The sequence below is a fragment of the Myxine glutinosa genome, chromosome 8, assembly GCF_964187855.1.
Source record: "Myxine glutinosa chromosome 8, kmMyxGlut1.1, whole genome shotgun sequence".
Classification (NCBI taxonomy): domain Eukaryota; kingdom Metazoa; phylum Chordata; class Myxini; order Myxiniformes; family Myxinidae; genus Myxine; species Myxine glutinosa.
The window spans coordinates 106,392,642-106,414,985 of NC_136268.1; the positions used below are offsets into that span (position 1 = coordinate 106,392,642).

Consider the following 22,344-nt stretch of genomic DNA (forward strand, 5'->3'; position numbering starts at 1 on the left):
GTCATTCCTGGCAGAGCGGTTTTTGCCATCTTTCAACTTTGTTTTAGGTGTGAAGCGTGTGGATTTGCGATGGTGCATCATCAACTTCACTCTAGTTCCTCTTTTTCACACCTGTGGAACAAACTTCCACATTCTCTTCAATCTCATTCTTCCGTCTAAGTTTTCAAGACAGCTGTTCACCACCATCTCAGATAACCCCCCATCCAAAATCATGATCTCTTCTACCCCCATTAACCTAGCCCCGCCCACCCACCCACCCCTAGCCCCACCTCCTTCAAAATTTCCAGTTTTTCCTTCATGAGAGTTTGCTTCCTTACCCATCTTGTCCACCCCTATGCCTCCTCCTTGTATTTTGTCCTTCAACCCCACTGTTGATATTTCCTTCCTCTCTCTACGTATATGCTTTTGTTCTGTTGTGTCCTGATCCGTTCAGTGTACTAGCTCTTCCACGAGCCTTGCCCTTGTAAACAAAAAAAACCGTTCTTTCTTGTCATCTGGAGCAAAGTTTGACAGTGTGACCCAACTCCCAACCCACATGCTGTGTACCACATGTTGTGTGCCATGTAAAAATCATGTGTTGTACTTCGCCATGACATGTCTGTCCTTTGACCAATAGTTAAATTCCATTGGCCAATGGTTAGAGCTCAGAAGCCTGTTCAGGAAGTGAAGTCTTTGTAAAGTTTGTTGATTTATGCATGCTGTGTTGTGTAAATATAAATTGTGCACAAACCCACTAAACACTAAACAGGCTATGCACGACACATTGATTGGCCATTGCATGCTTACCAATAGTTTGCAGCACGAGCATGTTTCTACTTTGACAATTAATGGGAAGCCAGCCTAATCTGCTGGGACTTTCAAAACACAATTTGGTTTGCTGCTGATACTGACGCTTGCATCAGTGCTGAGGAAATGATACAGATAAACATAGGAAAGCTAAATATTTATTTAATTTGCTTTTTCCCCTTCTCACCCACCTCCCAAATTGTGTGATCCCATCCATTTTGGTTATTGATGGAACCTGCTCAGCCACACAGTTTGATGGTGGTGGATAGAATCTTGTCCTTCAGGGAAGATCTTTTCTCTACAATCCTTGTTTGCCACCTACGAGACCTTATAAAAGGGTAAGCTGACCGTGGGTAGATGCCTGAAGCAAGTTTTGCAGCAGATTTTTAATTTCCCAACCTTGTTGTTGTTTGAAGCAAGTTTTGCAGATGCTGAAAATGCACATTGAGCCTGGGGAATGAGGTTGGAAATGTAAATGAAGGTGCTTCAGAGACTGATCCTGGGTCACAATTGTGAAACAATACTAATTAATTATCTTGAAGGCTAACCCTTATGCTTAAGCTAACAAAATACCATATTTGAGCTCTGGTATAGAGCGATGATCTTGGAAGAGGAAGCATGATGCCCTTTCTGATTGAATTGAAGTTGAGTGGATGGTTTGGCTTTGACTATAATTTACAATGATGAAACGTCAATAAATTGTTTGTGACATATTGAATGGTCACCTTGTTGTTTGACAGCATGCTTGTGTTTGATCGATGCCAACGCAGCACTGCAATGGCTGCTCTTCAGAACCCATTTTTCAACATTCCTTTTGGTAAGCCTGGAGTTTTAAGAAGACTGGTGTTTTACTGACACTGGAAAATTAAATTAGGTTAACAGGGCAGCAGGGGGAGTGGGAGGGGCATTAAATGAAGCTTGCAATTCATCAGATGTGTGGATTTAAGGGATTATAATAAGTAGAAGAATATATTTATCTCTACATAAAAAATTATCTGCATAATTTAAGGGATTATAATTATCTCTCTACATAAATATTGCCTGTGATTGATGCTGTGAAGAGGAACAGGTTGAGATGGTTTGGTCATGTGTTGAGGAAGGATGAAAGTGACTGGTTGAGAAGAGTTATGGAAATTGATGTAGAAGGAAGTAGAAGACGGGGAAGACCGAGAAAGACTTGGCTAAAGATGGTGGAAGAAGAAATGCGGGCAAGGGGGTTAACAAGGAGAGATGCAGAAAATAGGGCAAAATGGAGAAGATTGTCATGGGGACCGCAAGGATAATCCCCGCTCTAGCAGGGAAAATGGCCTTAAAATGCATGTTGTTGTTGTTGTACATAAAAAAACTGGGGGATATTGTAATCGGCTCCACAACTGTCTATCTGTCCGTCACGCAATCTCCTCAAAAACGATTATGCAGAAATTCACCAATCTTGGTAGTTATGATCCCCACATGGCAAGGCAAGAAGGGGCAAGAGCAGTGGCGTTGTTAAGGTTTGTGGTGCCCGGGGCCAAAAGTCAGTACAAGCGCCCCACAGGCACTGGTATAGTCAGGAATTTATTTTAGAGGGGGCGAAGGGAGTCATGAAAAAGCTCCAAGCTCCCCCAGCAAGCTCAGCAGCAGAGCAAAGCGATCCTGCTCTTTCCGGAGAACTTTGCGGCATCTTTAACATCCACCAACTAATGCCGGCAGACGGGAGACCCAGTTCATAGTCCATCCGAAGGACGACACGCATTGATGAATCAACCAGACTGTGACACAGCGGGTTGACAGTTTGGATATAGCTGGGTGGGGATTCAAACCCAGGCTTGACAGCTTAGAAGTGAGTGTGTGTAACTCGAGGCTGTCCTGCCAGCCCATCACACTCGCTGAGGCCTGTCACCACATTTACCATTCTGTCCAGAGTCACGACCTCTCAAGTACCAGTGACTTCTTTGCTTTTTTTTATTTTTAAGGTAGCTGGCTTGAGGTCTTTGGGTCTTGAGTTCAAGCTCCTATTATGCCATTGAAATAACACCTGGTGGGTTGACTCAGACTGTCATCCTTCCAAAGTTGGCAAAATGAGTATCAGCTGACGGTAACAGGGGCACTGCATCAGTGGCACAGCCGCACTTCCAGAAATAATGCAACCAGCAGCCACAGGCTGTATAAAAAACAACAACAACAACAACGCGTGTGTGCAGTACCATGGACTGTTCCTCTGATTTGCTGACAGTCTAAGAATCAACACCGATAAAATTGTCTGCACCACAATCTTGAAATACAGTGAAGTTACCAAATTGAGGCAGTTACGTCAGGAAGAGCTAAGGTTTGTTTTCCTTTGAGACAGTGTCGTCTCTCTTCATCGAAGTGTGTCACAATTTTAAGCTGAGCCCCAGTATCTCAAGTTGCCATCTTTTGGATGGGTTATTGTTACCTCATTGAATTGTTATTTCTGTCTCTCAGTAGTGGAAGGGAGATTTCATGTCGTTATAATGAGATTAGTTAATTGCATGGTGGGAATAATACAAGGTTTGCTTACAATAGGAGTGTACAAAGGAGTGGGGGAGATAATGTAAATCACAAATATTTTATGCTGAGGAAGGTAAATTGAGAAAAATAAAGGAATGAAAGGGAAGAAATGGAGGAGATAAGTGGGAGAGAGAGGGTTGTGTTGTAGCAGGCATGAGGGTCGAGGTAATAGAATAAAATACTATGCTACCACTATCCTGATCTCACCTGGACCTCGGCGATGTCATGCTTCATGAGACGCATTGTTGCTTGATGAACAGATCGATGATTTGTAATTTGGCTGATATAAAAAAGTTTTCGTTTGCTCGTGCAGCACCAAATGTGGAAGACTTGCTTTTCCTTCCGACACGAGTGCTGCGTCTGCTGAACCTCGTCGTCGATGCTCACATGTTGCCTGATGATGAGTATCAAGGTTGTGCGTGTGTGTGTGCGCACAAAATATATGCAATATGTCACGCACAAGACACATGCACACGACATGTCACGCATAACGTGTGTATACAATACAACATGTCCACAATATGGATATAATGTGTAAAAAACATCGGGGAAATACCCCTGGCACTCACCTGGTAGAATAAACAGTATATTGCACTGATTAAAGGTATTTTAAACCAATTTCAATGGTTGCTCGAAGACAGGGCAGCATGTAGAATTATACTAACTGTTACGTGTTACCTCCCCAAACCCTCGTAGCAAACAGAAATAAGGGTATTCCCTCGTCCCAATCCTTGTTACATTCAAAGCAGTAATTTCTGATTATATTCTTTAATGTCTGGTGGAACCTATCCAAGGCCCCTTGGCTCTCGGGATGGTAAGTACTTGACCTCACTTGCTTCACTCCCAACAGGCGTACAACTTGCTGAAAAAGCTTTGACATGAAGTTGGAACTCTGATCAGACTGGATGACCTGAAGTAGGCCAACCAGGGTGAAAAATTTCATCAAGGCCTTCGCAATAACTGTCGCAGTAATTTTCCTAAGAGACAACGCTTCTGGGAACCAAGTGGAAGAGCACATTATGGTCAGCATATACTGATGTCTAGCCTTAGTTTTAGGTAAAGGAGCTACACAGTCAATAATGACCCGGCTGAATGGTTCCTCAAAAGCTGGAATCGGTTTTAAAGGTGCTGAAGGGGTTTTCTGATGAGGTTTGCCCACCACCTGACAATAATGACAAGATTTACAGAATTCCGCCACATCACGTCGCAATCCTGGCCAGAAAAAATGTGCCAGAATTCTTTCACACGTCTTATTCACTCCAAGATGCCTGGCCAAAGGTGTCTCATGTGCCAAACTCAATATTTCCTTCCGGTACAGTTGTGGCACCACAATTTGGTAATGGACTTTCCACTCGTCATTCGCTGGTACCTCTGGTGGTCCATTTTCTCATAAGTATTTTTGCTTTCATGAAGTAACCAACAGGTACCTTCATAGCCTCTTCCTCTGTAATGGCTTTACCAATCAGACTCTGGAGTTCAGAATCTCTGTGTTGCTCTTCAACAAGTCTTTCGGACAAGGACCATTTGTTCAGCCTTTCCTTTCCAGATGCCTGCGACGCACACTCCATTTTATCCCTTGGTCCAGATGAAACCTTATCGTTGGATTCCTTGGTGTCGCTCCCTTTCCTACCGTGTCTCCCTGACCTTTCCTCCAATATCTCTATGGAATCCAAATCCACATCACCTTCCTTCTCATTCTCTTCAGAGTGCTTCCGATCCATAGCACGAGTCACTGTACATGATGGAAAGATCCTCGGAATCTCCTGCGCTAACTGTGCTGTTATTTTCCTTACTGGGCTTTTCAACCAACACTGGATTACCTGAAACTTGACCACTGGCCAAATCGTTCCCGATAATAAAATTAATTCCCTCCACAGGAAGAGTGGCTTGTAAACCTACAGTGACCGGTCCTGACACCAACTCAGACTTTAAATGGATCACATGAAGAGGAGCTTTAACAAAGCCACCAACCCCCTGTAAGAGGACACGAGCCCCAGTTACAGTTTTTCAGACAATGGCAAAATGCCCTCGAGCATCAAAGATTGATGTGCTCCCGTGTCCCTAAATACCCTAACAGGTTCTGGTTAGTTAAGTCCCCATCCAGTGACACACACCCTTCGGAAATGAAAGGTTTGTAACCCTCTTGGATAAGGTCGTTCTCTGATGCATTTAGTTTGGCATGGGGACCTTCACAAGTCATGGTCCTCCAAGGGCGATCTCTCGCACTAGCCAACACATTCGGAGTTGAACAAGTCTGACGCCGATCCTGATTTCCCCTTTTCAGGGCGTAACATTGGGACATCAAATGCCCAGGTTTCTTACAAAAAGCACAAGTAGGCCCGGAGGAAAATCCTGTGGTCTGCCTCGGGGTCTGCCCTGGAAGGTATGTCTGCCTTAGACAGTCAGTCTTTTGATCAATAAAATTTTAGGTACCAGATTTTGCCCGATACTCCTCTCCTGGCTGCCTCCATGAGAATTTGCTCTCCAAACTTGATTTAATGTAACTCCCCATGCTACCTCTAGTAGTGCAGCAGATAAACACAAAAATTGTGCATTTTATGAGAAAAGCATGAAAATTTTAACATATTTAGTGCATACCATAAGGTTTATTTTCAGATGTGGAGGGAAGTCAGATTTGACCTCTGAGAACCGTGAGAGGTCAAATCCAAAATGGCCGCCAGTCCACCGAGTCTAATGTTCAAATGCACTTAATTTTGGAACCAAATAGTGTAGAAAAACATTATAGGTCATTTCCAACTAAATTGGGGATGCCCAGAGGTGAATGATGCTTTCAATGAACTCCTAGGCATGCCAAGTGAGGTCAGTGAAGGCTCAATGTTACTGCTAGAGCGATTTGTGGTGCTGATGTACGATAGAACCAGTGAGAGCACGGAAGTGAATGATGCCAGGAAACAGCTCTTCACACAGAAGTGTAGAACTCTAGAGAACATTCCTCCAACCCAGGCAACACTCAAGCAGCACATCAAGCGCACTTGCTACCAGGCCAACTGTTGTAACCAGGCATTGGTCATGGATCCAGAGATGCCAGACCCACCTGACTGGGGCTGGACAAAGGAGACAACTGGGTGGCAGCCTCTTTGGACCACTCTTCCTGAAGCATCAAAATCGTGCCATGAATTGATCGACTGTGGCTGCAAGAAAGGGTGTACTGGACGCTGCAAGTGTGCCAAAGCTGCATTCAAGTGCACTGCACTGTGCTTCTGTTCTGGAGACTGCTAGATTTAGATCATTACCAATTTTCATCATTGCACTTGATTTGATGTAAGCTTTGGTGGACATACTTGGTTAACTACAGTTATTTTTTCCGAGGTTATTGCATCATTCCTTGCAGTGTAAACACTTTTTTTTCATCATTTCTGGTCTTTGGGTGTTCTGTACCTATAGACTGCATGCTGACCCCGAAAATCTTTCACTTTTGTGACCACCGTGCTGCAACTACATAATATCCTAACATGATGTATATAAATATATTTCAGTAAGTTTGTGAAACTCGTCAAGAATATAACTTGCACAAAAGAGAGAAAATGAGAAAAAACGATTTGTGTAGTGTGTGACACCGAGTGTGTGTGTAGATCTTGACAAAAAATGACACCGAGTCAATGTGTAGATCTTGATGGTTTGAGAACTTTGTATTCTGCTGCACAAATCTTGAAGTGTTCTCTGGACAGCATTTAAACAAGTTCGACATGGCCTCCAACTGCAGAAGACCTACATATTCAGACCACCAATCACATCATTCCATATCAGCTTTTCAACTTCCTTGCATGGTCTTCAGGTCTTAGCCAAGATCCTGTAGGTGCAGAGAGGGTCACAGTTACAAGTGACGAAGAAAGAAGGTTGCTCTCTATTGCACAGGACATTGTGTACTTAAAGACAAAGGGTAGAGTGTTGCTGCCAAAGCATACCTCCTTGGCCATGGCAGTGAGACACTTCACTGGTTCAGCAAAGCTGATAGGAATCCTGAATGGACTGGGTCACTGTGTATCAAACACAATGGTGTTAGATCATGACACTGCCCTTCCCAAACGACAACTTGCGCTAGGAAATGACCTTCTTCCAGCTGGAGTTCAGTCAATCTTCACTACTCTTGTTTTTGACAACAATGACTTTGGTGAAGAAACCATTTCTGGAAAGGGTTCAACACATAATACGAATGGGATCATCATCCAACATTCCACCAAGCCGCATGAAGGGATTGTAACGCCAAAGGTGACCATACCCAAGTCCCGTAAGCGATCATTCGAAGCTCCCCCCACTGACATCAAGACGTTCTTTGGCAGCAAGAAGACTGGACCCAAGCCATTTGGTGAGAAGATCAGCCTTGGACGAGAACAACACATGATAGCCCAGAATCATCCACGCAATCTGGATTTATCACATATGGTGATGAAGACAGTTGATGTAGGTGACAAACTTCTCCCAGGATGGACTGGATTTAATATCATGCTAAGCAAAACAGTTCCACAACAGTCTGCTATTGGTTACCTGCCCATCATCGATCTAAGCCCAACAGAGTATGACACAGTCAATACCATTTTAGCCAAGAGTCTTTCCATAGCTGATGCACTTGAGCAGAAAGATGTTGTTGTTGTCTTTGATCAGGCAATTTATTCAAAGGCACAACAGATTCGATGGGTAAATGAGACGTACTGCAATCGAATTATTGTTCGTCTTGGGGCATTCCATACTGTACTCTCTATGTTGGCATGCATTGGAAAACGATTCAGAGATGCCGGGGTGGAGAATGTGATGATCGAGTTAAACATTGTAGCTCAAGGCTCAATTAATGGAGTTGTTAGCGGACACCATTACAATCGCAGCATAAGAGCTAATAAGTATGTTATGGAGGCCATGCAGCGTTTACGTTGGCAAGCGTACATGAGCTCCCTTTCAGAGGTAGAACACGCAGTGACATGTGATGTCCTCTTCAAGCTTAACTCGTCTTTTCCTGGTCCATCATTTGAAGAGTACCTAAGATCGCAGGAGTTCCAGGTTGTGGCTACCTCTTATGACAATTTTGTGTCGCATCAGTCGGCAAAGGAGCCAACATTTGCTCTGTGGTCATCATACATTGAGATGATGGAATTCGTACTTCTGTTTGTGCGTGCAACAAGGCAAGGCGATTGGAGACTCCATCTGTCAGCCATTCGCAGCTTCATACCCTGGTTTTTTGCATATGATCATACAAATTATGCAAGATACCTGCCAGTGTATTGGCTGGAAATGTGTCAGCTACCCGATAGTCATCCAGCAGTTCACGAGGCCTTCATGGAAGGGAAGTTTGCGGTACAGCGTCATACTGACCATGGGTTCTGTGGAACAGCATGTGACCAGACCATTGAGCAAACCTGCAACAGGGATTCCAAGACAAAAGGAGGCATGGTTGGTTTCACAAGAAACAAGGGTGCGGTTTCCCGCTGGATACTGTCCCAGCATGAACGGAGTGCCATCAGCAAGCTCTGTGAAGAGATGGCAGGAAAGGATGACAGAAGTAGAGTGAAGAAAGATCTCAGTACTGCACGTATGATGAAAGATGAGAGGAATATCCATTCAGTAGTTGAAACTGTTGAAGCCATGATCAACCCTTTCCAAGAAAGTAATGAAGGGCTAGTTCACATTGCATCCGGAGCCACAGCATCAACTGATGTAACACATGATTATATAACAGCTTATGAAAGTGGCGATGCAGCTTTTAGAACTTTCTGTGAAGAACGACTACAGGGTGATGGAGATATCTTCAAAGTTCTGAAGAAGCAAAAAAAGAAAACCTTTGCATCGATGAGCAAGTCTGCAAAGTCAAAAGTGATGGGGAAGGAGGTTACAATACGAGCTGATCGAAACTTGTTCCAAAGGCTTCTCATCATTGCCAGTGTGAGAAAGCTAGACATTAAGAACATGATGTCCTACAATTTGGGTCCTCTGCCACTTTCCCTTTCTTGTGTAGATGGAACATTGACCAAGACTACCAAGTCCAGCTTGCTACATTACATCGAAGCAAGTGTTCAGCCACCTCCTGTGGTGGAAGGCATCCCACTTGGAAGTGTGTGGATTATAGATGGTATGGCAATGCTGCACGAGTTACCACAAAGAGCTCTTCCAGCCACATTTGGCCAACTTGCCAGTCACATACTCAAGCAGCTTATTGACCTGGCAAGGAGTGCCCACAGTGATGCTATTCACTTTGTAGTGGATACTTACCGACAGCTCAGCATCAAAGGGACAGAGAGAGGAAGACGTGCAGCTACTGGAAGTCAGATCACAAAGATCTATGCAGCAGATCAAAAAGTCCCACAGCAATGGAAGAAATTTCTGTCATGCAATGAAAATAAGGGAGCCCTGGTACGTTTTCTTTTCAAGCTGTGGAGTGAAAGCTCTGGACATGTCCTTCAAAATGTAACCGTTGTGATGGCACATGATGGAGAGTGTCATTCTGTCAGTAATGTTGCTGGTGCATTGGAAGTAACTGCTGTGAGAGAACTTGAATGCAACCACGAGGAAGCTGACACAAGACTCTTCCTACACTGCCAGTATGCTGCTGCTTCTCTCCCATCTTCTTCAAACAGATGCCCCTCTTCTTCAAACAGATGCCCCTCTGTCATCATCAAGAGCCCAGATACTGATGTATTTGTTATTGGTGTGGCTAAAGCTCACAAGATTAGTGCACAGCTTCTCTTTCATACTGGCAGAGGAAATGGGAAACGCACATTGAATCTGAGTGTCATACAAGATTATCTTGGGCAAAATATAACAGATGCTCTCATTGGCCTTCACTGCTTCACTGGATGTGACTCTGTGAGCTCCTTTTATGGGCGGTCAAAGAAGAAGGCAATGAAACTATTGCATGAATCTACAGACTTCCAAGAAGCCTTCAAAAAGCTGGGAAATGCATTTACCTTAGATGCCAGTCTGAGTGACATGATGGAGAGGTTTGTGTGCAAGTTGTATGATCAAGATTGCACTGACGTGAACACAGCTCGATACAATAACTTTTTGATGGGTGTCAAAGCTGAGATGAACATGCCCCCTACCAGGGACTCCTTGCAAAAACATATTTTGAGAGCTAACTACCAAGCTGCTGTGCACACTAAATGTTTGGAACAATTTCCCACCATCCCGAGCCCACATAATCATGGATGGAAAGTGACCAACGACACTGAACTGGAGATTGTGTGGGGTGATCTTCCTCCTGCACCAAGCACTCTGTTGGAGCTCACACACTGTAGTTGCAAGAAGACAAACTGTGAGGACCCCAAAGGAGGAGGAAAGGGCCGCTGCTCTTGTAGACACCACAATATACCTTGTACAGATCTATGCAAGTGTATAAACTGCAAGAATTCAGTCCCTACTGAAAATGACATGGATGACATTGAAGAAGACTCTGATAATGCAGAAGATGAATAGGCAATTGATTTCATCGCTCACTCTTAAGCTCCTTGGAAGAACATTGTTAATAATAACACTGCTTGCATTTACATACTGTACCAATCACTGAAATGCTTGTGAGACAGAACACATTTCTTTTTCTGGTAACGATGTTAATAGAGATTGATCATTTGTTTTAGGGCAGTAAATAGTACTTCAAAGCTTCTGCATCTGCCAGAAAAGAGAAACAATCCATAAGGTCAAACATAGTACGTGACAACTTATAAGTAATCATTAGAACCAGTCTGCTGAGTCTAGTTTGCTGGGACACATGTATTATTGTATTATTATACAATGTATATTATTATACAATGTATCATGTATTATTATACAATCCCCCAACAGGACTCAAGAGGGCGACAAACAGAAGTTCTGAAATTTTAAATTACTATTACTAAATAATGTGCAAGTTTTATCCTTGACGACTTTGTGTGTTTATTCAATGTATTTTTCCTCATCTTTCTACAAAATTTCAAGTAGTTGCCAGATGGTGGTTGCAAAAGTCAAGAAATAGAGCTCTTTCTGCTCATTGCATTGCGGTCTACTATCCCTGTACCTGAAAAAATAAAGTTTTAAAAGTTCAAATGAACTTTTTCCAATAGCAGTTCCAACTGCAGTATCATAAAAATATATATTTAACGTAATTTGACCTTGACCGTGACCTAAATGCATGTCCTTGAGTTCTGGCGATCTCAAAAGTATCACCAAATGAATGGGCATCCCCAATTTAGTTGGAAATGACACCTATAAGCGCGTTTGAACATTAGACCCGGTGGACTGGTGGCCATTTTGGATTTGACCTCTCACGGTCCTCAGAGGTCAAATCTGACTTCCCTCCACATCTGAAAATAAACCTTATGGTATATACTAACTATGCTAGAAATTTCATGCTTTTCTCAAAAAATGCACAATTTGTTAAAATATGAGAGCTTATCTGCTGTACTATAGGTGGGAAGTTAGGTTTGTGAAACCCCATCCTGTGTGTCAAGACATAGTCATCTGTCACTTTTGCTGCCTCATACAACTCGGGAACTTTTTTTTGTCATCCAAATGAACTTTAATGTCCGTGTGGACACACTTTAAATTCTTCCACCAAAATCAATTGTCGTAAATGATTAAAGTCTTCCCCAATCTTTTAAAGAGTCACACCACTCGCAAACTCTCTCTGGCAAACTCCACATGGGTCTCATTCTCCCACTTCTTAGCATTCCTTAATTTTTGTCGGTGAGCTTCGGGGACCAATTCATAGGCTTTGAGAATGGCTTTCGTAACTATCTCATAATCTGCACATTGATCAATCGGTAAAGCAGTTTCCTCTGGTAACCAATCCAATGCTACCTCTTCCCATTTTCTTTCTCCCACTAAATATTCTACCACCAACATCTGAATCTCTATCTTCTTTATATTGACTTCATATTGTCCTGCAAGTTACAGTATTTGGCCAACGTCCTAAGTTCCGATCTTTTTAACGCCTGGAACTGTGCCTTGTTATAGGACGTCACAAAATTTTCCACGTCAAACACCATTGTGACTGTTGGCTAGCAAGCCTGTTAACCTTCACACAAAAATTGTCAAATTTGGAAATGTTAGGGAATTCAATCTCGGTCGAGCCCCCATTTCTGTTTTGTGTTACGGTGCCCCCTCAGAGACTCGGGAGGGAACACGGCAGAAAGATCTGTTATTTTGAGTGTTCTAATAAACAATGGTAAAAGCACACCAACGCAATTGTGTAGAAAAAAACAAACAAGTAATTACCCTGCGCTCACGAAGGGAAAGGCAGGGTTAAGCATTCGGTACGTACGTACGTACGTGCGTGTCTGCATTTCAGTAAAGTAAAGTGTCTGCATTTCAGTAAAGTAAAGTGTGTGCCTTGTCAGCATTTTAAAAATTCATTTTCTCGGCAACGGTTGGTCCGATTGACATGAAATTTTCACCAAGGGAGGGACTCCTCCTGTAGAATATTTTATTGAATATTATGACGTCACAGGTCACGTGGTACAGGCGCCATATTGGAAAAACCAAAAAACTTTGCACCTCTATATCTCAAAAACCGCTGCACAGAAATAATTGAGACAGGTCTCATTGCAAATAACTCTCCATGCGGAATAACATATGTGAATGATGTCATGCCCGCCATTATGACGTCGTAATTCGACAAGTAAAAAACTTTATCCGATCAGGATGAAATTTCCTGAGCATCTTCTCGGTATAAATTGATGGAGAAAAAAAAGTTGTAATGACATCGTAGGTCACGTGGTTCGGCCGCCATATTGTTTTGAGTGAAAAACCTGAAAAACCCACTAAAATCCAATTTTCTCCAAAACGACTAAACAGATCAAGGTCAAACTTTTCAGGCAGAATCGCATACCCATGACGAACAAAAAAGTCACCAAGCATGACGTCATGCGTCACATGGTTTTGGAGTTATGACGTTTTTAAGCATGACTTCACAGATGTGTTCAGGATATCAGTCTACTAAAATGACATTTTGGAATTTGCGATGGGTGACTTGGTTTGGCAGATATTGATAATTAAACGAAAATATTTAAAAATTTATAACTCTTGAACTGCTTCATTGATCGACGTCAAACTTTATATTATAGTAGCGGTAATGAAGTGTAACAAGTGTGTAAAATATCAAGATGATTGGATGTACGGTCTGGAAGCTAGAAATTGTTATTGTGTGAAGAAGAAGTCTTTTAGAGTAAGCATGGAATTAATTATCACACTGCACCTGACGAGCAGGCAAAGTATGGAGCGACCTCATGGGGTCATTTTGACCTCAAATAAAATTCTGATTTCAGATTTGTCAATCGCTGAGGTATATTAACACACCGCCAAAACGGATTTGGCGAAATTCCGACGATTTTTGACGAAAATATAACATTTGTGTCTTCATTTCAGTGAAGTAAAGTGTGTGCCGTGTCAGCATTTTAAAAATTGAAACGTGGCTCATTGTAAATAACTCCATATGGGGAATAGGTGTTGTTAATGATGACGTCATTGGTGCCATAATTATGACGTCATAATTCGACAGGGACAACGCTTAGTCTGATCAGTTTGAAATTTATTGAGCATGATCTATGCAACAATTATTTAGAGAATATAAACTTATGATGTCAGCGCTCACATTGTCTGGCAGCTATATTGGATTAAAAAAAAGAAACGTTTAAAAATAGAAGAGTTGGCTCACACCAAGTTGACTGCGCAGGGTACGTATTCTATGAATACTATCTAGTTGTATTAAGAACGCTCACATTCACAATAATAACACTCTTAAAGAAAGTACCATGAAAATATCACTTGCATCTCATGAAAAATGCATATGATGGTACCATCTGTTACATGGTCCTCCCGGTGACTACCTGGTCTCGGTGACCCCCGGGCCGTGAGAGGAACCCCGCCAGAAAGATATATGATTTATACGCTTTCGTAACGCAATCAATATGAATTCCAGTCAATAGGAAACCCCACACCAAGGATCCGGATTAATCAATAATATATTCCCAATCGATCAACAACAATCAACAATCAATCAACAATATTACTAAGATGGCCATCTCATATATTTTCCCCCTTGACCCCACTCACTGCACCCTCAATGGTCACTGTCCCTCACAATGTCTCTGGGCGACTCCAGACCAAGGTGAAGGTCGACTTCTCCGCACACGGGCGGTTGAACGGACCCCTGGCTGACGTGCTCCAAACGTGCATGTCCCGTACCGGGAACGGCTGCCGCAGCGGACACCTCCACGGGACGCCACCGGGGTCGGAGCCCGTGATCGCGGCCTCTGGGCTGTGAACGGCTCGCAAAGCACGCGAGGCCCAAGGTGCGACCCGTACACGCACTCGTAGGCGTCGAGGCGAACCGTGACGGACGCTTGGTTCCTTCCAGGAACCCACGGCAACCTGACACGTAACAGGCAATCACCCCGCGCAGGTAACTCCTCTCGCCAGACGGGCTTTTCAAACGCAGCGTTCCAAAGCAGATAAAGATCGACTCGGCTCGCGTCGGAGCTGGTCGAGGATCAAGATGGCCGCTCCTCCCCCGACCTTGTCTTCTTTTCCCTTCCGGTTCACCATCCCGTTTCCGGTCTCCTGTTATCAGGAGTGCTTCTAACCATTTAACCACAACAACCTTTAATAGAATAAACATTAATAAGCAATGACCTGAATAGTAATTCACATAAATCCGGAATCCGTAACACTCCCCCCCTTCAAGAAAGAAAGTTTGAACCCAGCGAAAACTTTCGTTGCAGGCCAACTTTGATAAACAAACAAGATAACTCACACCCCAAATCATCAGTTCCCCCGGGCACAATTATCACATCTCAAAAAAAACAAAGCAACAATATTTCACAAAACCCCGAGATTCCAAAGGTAATTCACTCTGGACCAAGTGTCAACACTTCTAGTTTCTCTTGAATGCCGGTTAAGGGGTGGTGACCAAAACCCCAAAGTTAAACAACTCGATAGCACTTTCTTGGGAGGCCAAGCTGAGTATACACTACATGGACGCCTTAAGGAATGTGGAGTTCACGGTTAGTCCGGGGAGGAAAGTTCATTACATGGACGCCTTTAAGAACGTGGCGTTCACGGTTAGTCCGTGTAGGAGCCCAGGCTCGGCGGCTCCGCCGTATATAGTGCTTCAACTTCTCTGGACTCCTAACAGTTACGGTGGGACCACTTGACCCAGTAGTCACCTGACTGGCGGTCTCCGTCTCGGCCAGTGCTCTGACAATCATTCTTTCGCGGGATGCCGTAACTCTGGGAGCCTCCATAGTAATATCGGCTGCTGCCAACACCAAAACTACCGCCAAGTTGTCCTTCTGTAGACCTCTCGACGCCTACGAAATGCCTTCCCTACTGTTGGGGTCCGACCCTCCAAATCCTTACCATTCCAATTCTTCTCTGCCTCTCTGGCGTCTTTTGTGCTTGCAAACGTGACAAAGCCGAACCCTCTTGACTGTTGCGTTTCCCTGTCTTTTTTCCAACCGCACTTCCACCAGCGACCCATATCTGTTGAAGACAGAGGTCAGAACTTCTTCCTCTGTTTTGAAGTTCAGTCCCCCTACAAATAACTTGGTACTTTTGTCGCCCTCCCGAGCTGGTGTGGTGTTATTTTCCCTGCTGGGCTCTTTACCAACCCTCGGGTTACCATAAACTTGACCCCCGGCCAAACCATTCCCGATAACCACAGATACTCCCTCTACAGGAAGCGTGGCTTGTAAACCGACGGTGACCGGTCCTGACACCAAATCGGATTCCAAATGGATGACATGAAGAGGGGCACTAACACAGCCACTGATCCCTTGTAACCGAACACTATCACCAGTTGCTGTACTCTGACAATGGCAAAATGCCTTCAAGCATTAAGGATTGATGGGCTCCTGTGTCCCTCAATACCCTAACAGGTCTTGGGTTAGTCAAGTCTCCCTCTAGTGAGACAAACCCCTCATAAATAAATGGTTGGTAACTCTTCTGTGGGCGATTTCTTAAGTTTGCCATCGCATTCGGAGTTGTAATAGTCGGACTCCGCTCTGGGTTGTCCCTTTTCATGAGGTAACAACTGGACATCGTGTCCAGGTTTTTTGCAAAAGGCGCAAGTAGGCCCGGAGGAAAAACTCGTGGTCTGCCTCGGGCCCCCGGGGAAATAAGTTTGTCTTGGGCCGATAGCCCCCTGATTTCGAACAGTTGGGGTATCAGAGTTGTCCCCATAATCCTCTCGAGGCCGCCGCCATGTATTGTCGTTCTCCGCACCGGGTGTTCCATAACTCCACTGCTGAAGTCTAGGCGAGGAGTTAGGTTTGTGGACCCCTATCCGGTGTGTTAAGGCATAATCATCTGCCATGGTGGCTGCGTCCCACAACTTTGGTACTTTCTTTTCCTGCAGGTACACTTTGATGTCCTCGTGGACACACTGTTGAAATTCCTCCACCAGGATCAAGTCACGCAATGCTTCAAAGTCTTTCCCGACTCCTTTTGACTCACATCACCGATCAAACATGTTTTCTTTCACTCTGGCAAACTCCACATGGGTCTCACTCTCCCTCTTCCTGGCATTCCTGAATTTTTGCCGGTAAGCTTCAGGCACCAACTCATAGGCTTTGAGAATGTGCTTCTTCAATACCTCATAATCTGCACATTGGTCCATTGGTAGCGCCGAATAAATATCTTGAGCTTTACCCACCAGCACGCTTTGCACTAGTATGGTCCAGGCCTCCTCCGGCCAGTTTAACTGTCGAGCCACTTTCTCAAAGTGTGGAAAAAATTTAGCGACTTCCTTTTCACTGAAGGGTGGAACCAGCCTCACATGTCTGCCCACATCCCAGGTGTTCTGGCTAGGTGTCGACCCAGTCAGCAAGGGTGGTACCTCTCCCCGTTCTCTCATTAACTCCAGCTCCTTGAATTTAATTTCTTGCTGAAGCGCCATGTCACGTTCCCTTAATTCCCTTTCGGCTTTTCTCTCCTCTGCTTTCATCCTTTCTAACCTTTCCTGGAGCTCTCGTTCCACTCTCCTTTCTTCTGCTTGTTTCTCTTCTCTCCTCTCTTCTGCTTTCCTTTCCTCTTCTGATCTTTCCTTTTCTGCTTTCCTTTCTTCTTCTGCTCTTTCCTTTTCTGCTTTCCTTTCTTCTTCTTTGATCCGTTCCTGGCTCCGTAATTGCAACTCCAGTTTCCGGAGCTCAACGTCTTCTGGTTCTTCGGGTAGCCACTCCCAGGCTAACTCGTCCCATGTTCCTAATCCCACCATAGATTGTATCACCGCGGTATGCAACTCTGCCTTCCTCAAATTAGTTCGGACCTCCAAGTTAAAATGTTTGGCCAATTTCAAGAGGTCCGATTTTAGTAACGCTCGGAACTGTGCCTCACTCGGGGTTACCGCAAAGTTCTGTGCCACAAACGCCATGGTGACTATCGTTAACACCTGTTAACCTTCACCCAAGACTTCACCACAATTTCCCAAAAATTTACCAATTAATAATTAATTAATTAATTTTAATTAATAAAAATATTATTTTATTATTTTATACAATTTTATATCCCGGAATTCAATTGGACGAGCCCCCAATTCTGTTACGTGGTCCTCCCGGTGACTACCTGTACTCGGTGACCCCCGGACCGTGAGAGGAACCCCGCCAGAAAGATATATGATTTATACGCTTTCGTAACGCAATCAATATGAATTCCAGTCAATAAGAAACCCCACACCAAGGATCCGGATTAATCAATAATATATTCCCAATCAATCAACAACAATCAACAATCAATCAACAATATTACTAAGATGGCCATCTCATATATTTCCCCCCTTGACCCCACTCACTGCACCCTCAATGGTCACTGTCCCTCACAATGTCTCTGGGCCCCTCCAGACCAAGGTGAAGGTCGACTTCTCCGCACACGGGCGGTTGAACAGACCCCTGGCCGACGTGCTCCGAACGTGCACGTCCCGTACCGGGAACGGCTGCCGCAGCGGACACCTCCTCGGGACGCCACCGGGGTCGGAGCCCGTGATCGTGGCCTCTGGGCTGTGAACGGCTCGCAAAGTGCGCGAGGCCCAAGGTGCGACCCGTACACGCACTCGTAGGCGTCGAGGCGAACCGTGCCGGACGCTTGGTTCCTTCCAGGAACCCACGGCAACCTGACACGTAACAGGCAATCACCCCGCGCAGGTAACTCCTCTCGCCAAACGGGCTTTTCAAACGCAGCGTTCCAAAGCAGATAAAGATCGACTTGGCTCGCGTCGGAGCTGGTCGAGGATCAAGATGGCCGCTCCTCCCCCGACCTTGTCTTCTTTTCCCTTCCGGTTCACCATCCAGTTTCCGGTCTCCTGTTATCAGGAGCGCTTCTAACCATTTAACCACAACAACCTTTAATAGAATAAACATTAATAAGCAATGACCTGAATAGTAATTCACATAAATCCGGAATCCGTAACACTCCCCCCCTTCAAGAAAGAAAGTTTGAACCCAGCGAAAACTTTCGTTGCAGGCCAACTTTGATAAACAAACAAGATAACTCACACCCCAAATCATCAGTTCCCCCGGGCACAATTATCACATCTCAAAAAAAACAAAGCAACAATATTTCACAAAACCCCGAGATTCCAAAGGTAATTCACTCTGGACCAAGTGTCAACACTTCTAGTTTCTCTTGAATGCCGGTTAAGGGGTGGTGACCAAAACCCCAAAGTTAAACAACTCGATAGCACTTTCTTGGGAGGCCAAGCTGAGTATACACTACATGGACGCCTTAAGGAATGTGGAGTTCACGGTTAGTCCGGGGAGGAAAGTTCATTACATGGACGCCTTTAAGAACGTGGCGTTCACGGTTAGTCCGTGTAGGAGCCCAGGCTCGGCGGCTCCGCCGTATATAGTGCTTCAACTTCTCTGGACTCCTAACAGTTACGGTGGGACCACTTGACCCAGTAGTCACCTGACTGGCGGTCTCCGTCTCGGCCAGTGCTCTGACAATCATTCTTTCGCGGGATGCCGTAACTCTGGGAGCCTCCATAGTAATATCGGCTGCTGCCAACACCAAAACTACCGCCAAGTTGTCCTTCTGTAGACCTCTCGACGCCTACGAAATGCCTTCCCTACTGTTGGGGTCCGACCCTCCAAATCCTTACCATTCCAATTCTTCTCTGCCTCTCTGGCGTCTTTTGTGCTTGCAAACGTGACAAAGCCGAACCCTCTTGACTGTTGCGTTTCCCTGTCTTTTTTCCAACCGCACTTCCACCAGCGACCCATATCTGTTGAAGACAGAGGTCAGAACTTCTTCCTCTGTTTTGAAGTTCAGTCCCCCTACAAATAACTTGGTACTTTTGTCGCCCTCCCGAGCTGGTGTGGTGTTATTTTCCCTGCTGGGCTCTTTACCAACCCTCGGGTTACCATAAACTTGACCCCCGGCCAAACCATTCCCGATAACCACAGATACTCCCTCTACAGGAAGCGTGGCTTGTAAACCGACGGTGACCGGTCCTGACACCAAATCGGATTCCAAATGGATGACATGAAGAGGGGCACTAACACAGCCACTGATCCCTTGTAACCGAACACTATCACCAGTTGCTGTACTCTGACAATGGCAAAATGCCTTCAAGCATTAAGGATTGATGGGCTCCTGTGTCCCTCAATACCCTAACAGGTCTTGGGTTAGTCAAGTCTCCCTCTAGTGAGACAAACCCCTCATAAATAAATGGTTGGTAACTCTTCTGTGGGCGATTTCTTAAGTTTGCCATCGCATTCGGAGTTGTAATAGTCGGACTCCGCTCTGGGTTGTCCCTTTTCATGAGGTAACAACTGGACATCGTGTCCAGGTTTTTTGCAAAAGGCGCAAGTAGGCCCGGAGGAAAAACTCGTGGTCTGCCTCGGGCCCCCGGGGAAATAAGTTTGTCTTGGGCCGATAGCCCCCTGATTTCGAACAGTTGGGGTATCAGAGTTGTCCCCATAATCCTCTCGAGGCCGCCGCCATGTATTGTCGTTCTCCGCACCGGGTGTTCCATAACTCCACTGCTGAAGTCTAGGCGAGGAGTTAGGTTTGTGGACCCCTATCCGGTGTGTTAAGGCATAATCATCTGCCATGGTGGCTGCGTCCCACAACTTTGGTACTTTCTTTTCCTGCAGGTACACTTTGATGTCCTCGTGGACACACTGTTGAAATTCCTCCACCAGGATCAAGTCACGCAATGCTTCAAAGTCTTTCCCGACTCCTTTTGACTCACATCACCGATCAAACATGTTTTCTTTCACTCTGGCAAACTCCACATGGGTCTCACTCTCCCTCTTCCTGGCATTCCTGAATTTTTGCCGGTAAGCTTCAGGCACCAACTCATAGGCTTTGAGAATGTGCTTCTTCAATACCTCATAATCTGCACATTGGTCCATTGGTAGCGCCGAATAAATATCTTGAGCTTTACCCACCAGCACGCTTTGCACTAGTATGGTCCAGGCCTCCTCCGGCCAGTTTAACTGTCGAGCCACTTTCTCAAAGTGTGGAAAAAATTTAGCGACTTCCTTTTCACTGAAGGGTGGAACCAGCCTCACATGTCTGCCCACATCCCAGGTGTTCTGGCTAGGTGTCGACCCAGTCAGCAAGGGTGGTACCTCTCCCCGTTCTCTCATTAACTCCAGCTCCTTGAATTTAATTTCTTGCTGAAGCGCCATGTCACGTTCCCTTAATTCCCTTTCGGCTTTTCTCTCCTCTGCTTTCATCCTTTCTAACCTTTCCTGGAGCTCTCGTTCCACTCTCCTTTCTTCTGCTTGTTTCTCTTCTCTCCTCTCTTCTGCTTTCCTTTCCTCTTCTGATCTTTCCTTTTCTGCTTTCCTTTCTTCTTCTGCTCTTTCCTTTTCTGCTTTCCTTTCTTCTTCTTTGATCCGTTCCTGGCTCCGTAATTGCAACTCCAGTTTCCGGAGCTCAACGTCTTCTGGTTCTTCGGGTAGCCACTCCCAGGCTAACTCGTCCCATGTTCCTAATCCCACCATAGATTGTATCACCGCGGTATGCAACTCTGCCTTCCTCAAATTAGTTCGGACCTCCAAGTTAAAATGTTTGGCCAATTTCAAGAGGTCCGATTTTAGTAACGCTCGGAACTGTGCCTCACTCGGGGTTACCGCAAAGTTCTGTGCCACAAACGCCATGGTGACTATCGTTAACACCTGTTAACCTTCACCCAAGACTTCACCACAATTTCCCAAAAATTTACCAATTAATAATTAATTAATTAATTTTAATTAATAAAAATATTATTTTATTATTTTATACAATTTTATATCCCGGAATTCAATTGGACGAGCCCCCAATTCTGTTACGTGGTCCTCCCGGTGACTACCTGTACTCGGTGACCCCCGGACCGTGAGAGGAACCCCGCCAGAAAGATATATGATTTATACGCTTTCGTAACGCAATCAATATGAATTCCAGTCAATAAGAAACCCCACACCAAGGATCCGGATTAATCAATAATATATTCCCAATCAATCAACAACAATCAACAATCAATCAACAATATTACTAAGATGGCCATCTCATATATTTCCCCCCTTGACCCCACTCACTGCACCCACAATGGTCACTGTCCCTCACAATGTCTCTGGGCCCCTCCAGACCAAGGTGAAGGTCGACTTCTCCGCACACGGGCGGTTGAACAGACCCCTGGCCGACGTGCTCCGAACGTGCACGTCCCGTACCGGGAACGGCTGCCGCAGCGGACACCTCCTCGGGACGCCACCGGGGTCGGAGCCCGTGATCGTGGCCTCTGGGCTGTGAACGGCTCGCAAAGTGCGCGAGGCCCAAGGTGCGACCCGTACACGCACTCGTAGGCGTCGAGGCGAACCGTGCCGGACGCTTGGTTCCTTCCAGGAACCCACGGCAACCTGACACGTAACAGGCAATCACCCCGCGCAGGTAACTCCTCTCGCCAAACGGGCTTTTCAAACGCAGCGTTCCAAAGCAGATAAAGATCGACTTGGCTCGCGTCGGAGCTGGTCGAGGATCAAGATGGCCGCTCCTCCCCCGACCTTGTCTTCTTTTCCCTTCCGGTTCACCATCCAGTTTCCGGTCTCCTGTTATCAGGAGCGCTTCTAACCATTTAACCACAACAAC

General features: G+C 45.2%; 1 protein-coding gene across 1 annotated transcript in view; it reads left to right on the forward strand.

Annotated features, from left to right (window-relative positions):
• Positions 1-22,344, forward strand: part of UHMK1 (U2AF homology motif kinase 1) — a 43,185-nt gene that overhangs the window by 16,746 nt on the left and 4,095 nt on the right. Inside the window, exons 9-11 of the mRNA XM_078783647.1 lie at positions 1,030-1,124; positions 1,527-1,603; positions 3,611-3,709. Of these exons, the coding sequence (XP_078639773.1) occupies positions 1,030-1,124; positions 1,527-1,603; positions 3,611-3,709 (271 nt within the window). The remainder of the gene's footprint in view (positions 1-1,029; positions 1,125-1,526; positions 1,604-3,610; positions 3,710-22,344) is intronic.